Raw genomic sequence first — 8,680 nt, 5'->3', positions numbered from 1 at the left:
AAAAGTAACACTGAGCTCCCTACCTAACCACTGCAACTATCAGGCAGTTGCAGCAGCCAAGGAGTTTAGCTGTGCTGGGAAAGCTGAGAGACTAGTTCCCTATCAGCCTCCCTTATGACTGACTGCGGACGGCAGTGGGTGGACTGCATATTTTCACTCCAGCGAGTACTAAGTAACCTCCCCCGCAAGGACGGTTCTTTTCCCCACCGAAAACTGATAAGAACAGATACTACACTTGATCTTAGCCAAAAGGCCGAGAAGACCTCTATGTGAGATAATTTACATGACAGGTCCTCTCTTTATGGAGACATCAGGGGTCTCCAAGGCCCCTAATGTCACCTAGGAACCCCCAGAGAAGCTGATGCTGCAGAGTTCTGCTTCACCAGCTTCTGTAGCTGGGAATGGCAACAGAATGTGGAAGTGATGTAATGTACATCACTTCCTGCATTCGGGACCGGAGAGGAGATCAAAGGGAGATTGTGTACTCAATCTCCCTTTGATCTCCTGTAGCAGAGCAGCCGTGCCGGTCCCGCCCGATCGCTTGAATGTAAAGCTCCTGGCTGGCCGTTTAATTACACAGATGAGAAGACGAGCGGATTTTTCAAGCCCTGGTCATGTGCATTTATTTTGTGTCCACGTTGAAGGTATTTCCCATCACTTCCTATCCTATCTGTCTCTCCAATAGTGACACAGATGGCAGTAAAACCCAGAAAGTCACTTAGTGAAAGATTTTGACTGGAATTGGGCTTAAAAATGTTTTGGCTGCAGCACTGTCACAGCATAATAATACCATAAATGTGCTTGTGTGTGGCATTATACAGACTTTCTTTTTCTCCCCCCAAGACTTCAATTAAGCAATCGTTTCTTTTCTGGACTTGATTTGTTATAATCCCCCACAGCAAGACGAAAGAATATCCCAATATTTTCTCAGAATCTGCAGGGCAACCCAGCAATATCAGCATATCATAATGAATAAGTTTTATTGGTAACTTACAGCAAGAATAATATACAGTAATCAAGAAATTTTATTAGCAGCATATTATAACTACATGAAGTAATAAAAACCACTTCTCAACATACATTTTACAAAAACTGTATCAATGTTTTACACAATACAACAAGTGTATGGTTAAAAATGATTCTACCGTCAGACACAGTCTAAAAATAGCTGTTGAAATAGGAAAAGCATTATAACCTTAATATGACAATTAAAACCTGCTAAAAAATATCATGTACCCTCAGAGAGTGAAAAGTATGTAAACATTACTAATCCAATCAGAAATATCTTGGTCCAACTAGACTAAACCTGACCAGAGACACGGCCAACTGTAGCCCGATTTGATTGCACTACTAACTGCCAAACTCATGTGCGGTAGCCACAGACACATGCCATCCAGCCATTAGCCTGAGATGCACGAGTCCTGAGAGATGTTTGGAATGCAAGTACTTTCGGGCCACGTAGGGTCCCCATCATCAGGCTCAGAATGCAAGTACTTTCGGGGCCACGTAGGGTCCCCGTCATCAGGCTCAGAATGGCCTGAGCCTGATGACGGGGACCCAAGTGGCCCCGAAAGTACTTGCATTTTGAATGACCGTTGTCATTAAAAGTTTTTGATTCAACTTTTGGAGTGCTGGTGACATCTTTTGGGATTATTACTTGGTTACACGGTGCCTCCGTGGTCGCTACAAGCACCCGATTACAGACATCTCCTACGACAGTGGTGGCGAACCTTGGCACTCCAGCTGTTTTGGAACTACAAGTCCCATGAGGCATTGCAAGGCTCTGACAGCCACAGACATAACTCCCAGAGGCAGATGCATGTTGGGATTTGTAGTTTTGGCACAGCTGGAGTGCCAAGGTTCGCCACCACTATCCTAGGAGATCTAGTAAGGAGTGCAGTAAGACACACTTTTTTTTCTGAGAGATGTTTGATCCCCTCTCCAATGCAGAGCATAAAACCAGTCTGAAAGACTTCTAACTGATGGTTGGCTCATTCCTATATGTCCATCTTAAAGTGACACTAAACTCAGGAGTGAAATCTTAAAAATACATTCAAGTACCTCAACTATTAACAAAAATGTATCTTATTTGTGCATCACTCATATGTAGATCCTCAAATCATCTCTGAAACACCCTCCAGAAGGAAGGACAGTGTCAGCACAAATTCAGAGATGATTTGGGGGTCTACAGGTGAGTGATTCACAAATAAGATACATTTTTGTTCATTAAGGTACTTGTATTCCATGTTTAACTCCTGAGTTTAGTGTCATGTTAAGCTTCCGAATCTGATTCCTAGTTATTGGTTACTAGGAATCACTGCTTTCAACTTAAATACTCTGTTTAAAAAAAAAAAATCATCATCACACAACAGGCAATTGACCAATTAGCAGTGAAGTCAATAGGCAGGTTGTAACTATTGTGCCAGAATTTCTCTAAATAAAACATCTATACATGAGCTCCCCCTGAACCAAGCTCTTCCTACTACAAGCTGAATCAAATTTAGACAGGTAGTACATGTTTAGTAAAATGGAGCTCAAAAGAGCAAAAGTGCAATCAAAGAATCCATGTACATGAACCCTAACTGTAGTCTGAATGGGTAAGGGGCAATCATCAAGGCAGAGCATCATCCTAAAGCAAATCTGCTTGTATTGACAATAAACATATTGCCTATTTGCACATACCTGTAAATAAAGTGTAACATTTAGCAAAGCAGCAGCTACAGGGTCTGCCATAAAAGCACATGGTTCATTTACAAAATGCGTAACAGTCTGAATCATTGAGCAGCTCTAATTACCTGGGCATCAGTGACATTTCTTAAGCACACTACAAAGGTAAGGCACCATTGGGAGTTTGTTAGATCTATACGATGACAGTCACTAAAAGGATTCAGCAAAAATAAGCCAGCATACCCTTTATAGAGAAATACAGACACCTAACCCTTTACATTCTCACACAGGTGACAGCTACAAAAGTCATATAGTGTGACAGCAACTGAAGATGCAACAAGTCTTCACAACTGTGTCGGACTCGGTCTGTTCTTATTGATCGAATCAAAGTCGATGACTATACTTCTTCGCTTGGGAACAAATTTCCTTAAAATATAAAATATATAGGTTAGTTATATGCCAAAACTAGTTTTCCAACAGTAAAATGAGAAAAGGGAAAAAAAGGGAGGGGGATGGATACATTGCCTAGGCTTCACGCTCTCTCTAGAGGAGCCAATTATAGTGCCCCATGCAGAGAGAATCCTTAGAAGGGATAGACTGAAACAAAAAGACACATGGGGGTGCTGAGGCTGTGTGTTTTTCAGCTAACGGAGATCATAAATTATCAGGAAAGGAAAACATTTTCTAACAACTGAACTCCAGGAGTTGGTTTCATTGCTAAAGTTTTTCTCCTTTGTTCAAAATGCACTACCCGTTTCCCCCCCCTCCTTTCCCTATTGCACGGTTAAACTTAAATTTATAAACTTAAAGAAGACCTACAGTTTACATGCAGACAAACCTCAGCTACTGTAAAAATCCTGTCCTGTTAAACATAATGGAACGTGAAGCTATTAAAAAAAAAAGGACCTGAACGTGAAGCTATTAAAAAAAAAGGACCTGAAAAGCTGAGCATAGGGCAAAGGACTAGTCACCAATATTGCTTATAGACTCCCTGCTGCATATTTAAATAATGATACTTTGGGCTGTGCAACAATCAGCCCAACTATCCAAAAACCATGCATGTAAAATGGTATTTTTGGACACACACGCAGCACTTTGATCTCTTTCTGCTGACTCCCAGCCAGTCAATTCATTAAGGCCCCCCAGTAGTGTGATTACACATTAAGGCAGTAGTGTAACAGACACAAGTTGCTACCCCAAACTGGGATAAAAGGTGAATTCCCCAAAACATCACAGACAAAATAAAGATAAAGAGTTATAGTACAACATGAATCCATTCATGTCAGTTTGTTCCCCTGGTACAGATTTTCTTTCTTCTGTAAGCACAAGATGAAAATTGCATGTTTTAGAAAATGCTTTCTTGCATCTTTATGGGGATAAGAAGAAGATTGCAGAAACCTAACTCACAAAGACAATGGCTAAATCTATACCTGTATTAGTTTGATGATCCCCATAGCACACTGTTGCCAGTTGCTATTATGCAAAATCCACCCAATTAGGCAAGGAGGCCATCACTAGGACAAAGGATACCCAAATACATAAGTTCAGGGTCTAATGAAACAAGTGATATCCATATAAACACTCATTTAAGAAAGACTCTGTATATTAAAGATCTTTTCAAACCCAAACAAACAGTCTGTAGAGATCACATGATCAAGCTTTTTGAATGCCTATTTTGTATTCCAGGCCAATTTGTTTCTATTGTAGATAGCGTGCTGAAGAGTTAGTTAGAACCTTCAAGTTTTATTGCTGCCCATGTCGTTAATGGGAGGCTTTCACCCCCTAATCTATTTTGACAAGCACCAGAGAGTGAGGGAAAATTTCAGACTGGCAATTTTTTTTTTTTAAGTTTACACTAGAGTAGGAATGGGGAGAGAGAAATTTAAACCTACTTCCTATGCCATGGATGTGTGTCAGGCACACCAGAAGCAAGGGAAGAGATCTCCAGCAGGGACCCCGATAATAAAAAGCTGAAATTTAACACAATTAACCCTTTTATGACTAGAGGGCATTGATTGATAGGCGCGCAGGGTAAACTTTGTAGCATTTGCAAGGAGTAGTTAACTTAATAACTAATTAGCACGCTTGACTAAGTTTAGACAGATGCTACATATTACTACACAAGATGTTCTTATTTGGTACATTGTTTAACTAAAAACCATGCTATGTCTTTCTTATAGGCTAACAAATGTACAACATTGCAAACAATCGTTCTTATATTAATGCAAATGTATCTGACGGTTATGCTATTAAATAGATGGTACTGCCGATGAACCCTACAGCTTGAAGGTGGCCATGTTCATTTGTAGAGTGAAGGCTTTCATTTTTGTCAGCGAAACCTCTAGCCTGCATTTCATCACCATGTCAGAGCTGACATAGAATGCATAGGATTTTTGGTCATCAGCGGGGACACCAGCTGGGATTAAGAGCAAGCAGTTGTGCAAAGTGATTTCCCCTTACTTCCTGTCCCAGGGATACTGACGGGCACAGTGAGTAAAAAAAACTTTAACTAAACCTCCCCACATTGCTAAATAAATGTGCTTTGGATGCCCTCTTTGTCAAGAGAAATATCCCATTACCTTCTGCCTTTGCAACTCCCACTCACCATAACAGGAAATTAAGGTGGCTTGCTTTCACCAAACAGGAAATACGCCTAAATCTCTCCAACAAGAACACAGGCAGCAATAAATACCAAACAACAGTACTAAAATATCTCACGGCATAACGTTTATCTTGTCCGGCGCCCGAAACTGCCTGTCCCGGGCGTCGGGCGATAGGAATTCCACACCCCTGTACAGTCATGGCAGATATTGGTTCTGCTTGCGATACACCACACTGGAACCTCTAAAATTAATGCCACCCAAAAAGTCTGTCCTATACAATCTTACCTTGTACCCTTTAATGACTATACGTAACTGACATTGCACTGTCACCAAGATGCCTGCCATCTTCAATGCAATTGTGGACAATAACGTAGTATTGTTGACAACAAAACACTGAAGGGCATGCACCCCACCCTTATGTGAAAGCGTTGAGTTCTCGTGATTGCCCCCAAGCACTGCATTATGAGAAGGCAAGTGACTTTTCACTTGTTTTTCAAACCCAGAAGTACCTGGATTTTGGAAATGTGGTAATGGCGATCAGAGTTGCAATAATATTCTAGGCACTGAAGGGAGCCTAGAAGAGTGTGGTGATGGGCTGATGAGTTGGGGTTTTTTGCTCCCACAAAAATACTGATCCAGTGGGAAAACCCTCAAAAAACAAACAAAAACCACATTGCAGAGAAGATAAAAATTGTTCTTACGTGCATTTGATTCCAACCAGATCAAACATGCGCCTTGCAGCCTTCATTTCTGGATTGTCATGGTACTTGTCAGACATGTAGATCACTTCCTTAATGCCTATAAAAATATATACATAAATCTTTATATTTCATCAGTTGTTGTAGAATTAAAGTAATAAAGTATAAAAGGCCAGGTACTGAAGTGGAAAAAAAAGAAAGAAATGTATGTATGTATGTATGTATGTATGTATGTATATATATATATATACACACACACACACACACACACACACATATACACACACAGTAACTACACTGTACTCTTCATTTAGCAGTTGGAATTTCAAGCATAATTTAAATGACACTGTGATTGTGTCCACTCATTTCACAATGAAGAAACCTCTCCACATATTCTAATGGCCAAAGTTACCAAATTGCCAATCATCTCCTGTAGACGTTGGTAAGAAATGGTAGCTCCACTGCTATGTGATTGATTTCTGCTATAATTGAATTGGTATCCAGTCACCAACTAACCATATACAGGTGAAACTCGAAAAATTTGAAAATCGTGCAAAAGTTCATTTATTTCACTAATGCAACTTAGCCGTCTACCAGGAGATTTTGGAGCACTTCATGATTTCTTCTGCACAGGAGCTCTATGGGGATGCTGACTTCATTTTCCAGCTGGACTTGGCACCTGCCCACACTGCCAAAAAATTTCTGAGATTGTGGATTTGGGGTTTTCATGAGCTGTAAGCCATAATCATCACAATTATGACAAATCATGGCTTGAACTATCTTGCTTTGCATGTAATGAGTCTATCTCATATATTAGTTTCACCTTTTAAGTTGCATTAGTGAAATAAATGAACTTTTGCACGATATTCTAATTATTCGAGTTTCACCTGTATGCTACACAAGGCAACTATACACTTTAATGGATGCCAGTGTAGTCATCATGCTGCTGTCTCCCTCAGGTTCACTGGAAGTATTTCTACAATACAACTATATTTCTCAGTTAGCCATAACCAGTCACTAATTTGTTTGAGAAGACAGGTAACAGCCCTGCTAATGTTAAAAGGAGAACTATGAGGCGAGTGCTTTTCACTCACCTCATAGTTCTAGTCGACCTGTGACAATGAGACTGTCACAGGTCGGCTCAGTAGATCGGGAGGTGAGCGAACACATACCGGCGTTCACTCACCTCTCGATCCTGTCACGGCTCTGCCGTGAAAGGGGAGGGGCTGGATTCCCCCCTCCCCGCTCCGCCAGTGCTGACTGGCGGAAGGGACGGTGGAGGGGGCGGGTACAGCTGGCTCTGCCTCTAGATAGGCAGAGCCAGCTGTCAGTCACGCAGCTGGGCGGATCCCGGCACAATTGTCGGGATGCGCTTCAGCTGCGGCGTCTCAGTATACCGCGAGCTACAGCTCGCGGTATACTGAGCCTAGGGTGACGGGAGGACGCTAGTTTGTGTCCTCCCGTTACCCTGAGAACTATGGGGAAAATCCTCATAGTTCTCCTTTAATCTCTTATGCTGAAGGTGTTCAGACTGCAGCCATACAGGAAGAACTGATAAATGATTGTGGCTAGGATTTTGGCAGTGCTTGCTGAATGGAGCCACGCAGCCTCAATGCCAGCAGCATCCCAAGTACAGTCTAATACACAGCAAGCTTGGGGTTTCCGAGTCAAACATGAAATGTCTTATAGTTGACCTTCTAAGGCCAATAATGTATGCAATGCACTTGATTAAATTAATACAAACTGTAACACCCTAAATATTATACAAAATCAGAGATTCTGCATGCCTGTTCACCTAGTTTTTAATGTTCCTTCTACTACAGACATGTTCAACAAGTAGGCACTTGTTGATAGCAATATGGCAGAAAGGTATGATTCTTACCAGCAACTGGTAGGACATGGACAAGTGGGACCTGCATTGCGAGTATAACTTCCACCGGCTTTCATTATCACCATTATTAAGAAATAAAGCAGCGTTCATATCCATTTATAGTCTGGCTGCAGCTATACTGTGGGCTATCTAATACTGAAATGGCAGCCCCCCCTCCTCCCAAACCTGCCACTGTTCTAAATGCAAAATGCACTAGCGAACATAAAACCAGATTATGGTATTTTTCCTAGAATTACTAAAAATCCAGTTGATAATATGAACATGTAACTGGATTAAAGTGTGTTCATATGCATCTGCTTTATTTCTTGCCAAGGGCTATCAAGATCTACAATTATTCTTCACCTGCTTGTATAATTAGCTTGGCGCATTCATTGCATGGAAACAAAGCAACGTACAGGACACATCCTTTTACGTCTGCAGAATTCTTGTTCATAATGGCATTCAGCTCCGCATGACAAACTGTTAAGAAAAAACACAAGAGATATAGCACACCACTAGATGGCACACCTTCACATGTCTATGAAAACAGGACACAGAATGAACACATACAAAATGTCAAAAATATTTGAAAAAATTGCTCTAGGGTACATATTTCAACAAAAAACTAAATTAAACCAGTTTCACTTTAAATGCTAATGCAACTTAAATGTTAGATAAATGGCTAAAACGAAAGAACACAAGTATTTTGTTTGTAAAAGTAGGCAATTAGAAACCCCCCCCCCACTCCCCCCATTTAAATTAATGGACAAGTCTACCGATATCCTATCCACATGACATGTGCAATGCAGACCAGATAGACCCCCCCCCCCCCAACACTCACC

At 41.1% G+C, this 8,680-nt stretch overlaps 1 protein-coding gene across 2 annotated transcripts in view; it reads right to left on the bottom strand.

Annotated features, from left to right (window-relative positions):
- Positions 1–2,467: 2,467 nt before the first annotated feature.
- The window catches only part of DCTD (dCMP deaminase), a 20,743-nt gene continuing 14,530 nt past the window's right edge, over positions 2,468–8,680 (bottom strand). Inside the window, exons 4-7 of one of the 2 annotated variants that reach the window (XM_018576221.1) lie at positions 8,202–8,318; positions 5,976–6,068; positions 4,250–4,253; positions 2,468–3,093 (exon numbers count right to left, since the gene is read on the bottom strand). In XM_018576221.1, the coding sequence (XP_018431723.1) occupies positions 3,012–3,093; positions 4,250–4,253; positions 5,976–6,068; positions 8,202–8,318 (296 nt within the window). In that variant the 3' untranslated portion in view covers positions 2,468–3,011. Of the gene's footprint in view, positions 3,094–4,249; positions 4,254–5,971; positions 6,069–8,201; positions 8,319–8,680 lie in introns of both variants that reach the window. The other variant, XM_018576220.1, reaches the window with a different exon arrangement.

Source organism: Nanorana parkeri, unplaced genomic scaffold (assembly GCF_000935625.1).
Source record: "Nanorana parkeri isolate BGI_ZX_2015 unplaced genomic scaffold, ASM93562v1 scaffold60, whole genome shotgun sequence".
NCBI classification, from domain to species: Eukaryota; Metazoa; Chordata; class Amphibia; order Anura; family Dicroglossidae; genus Nanorana; species Nanorana parkeri.
Note: the sequence above shows the minus strand (reverse complement) of the source record. Positions and strands in the feature narration are given on the sequence as shown.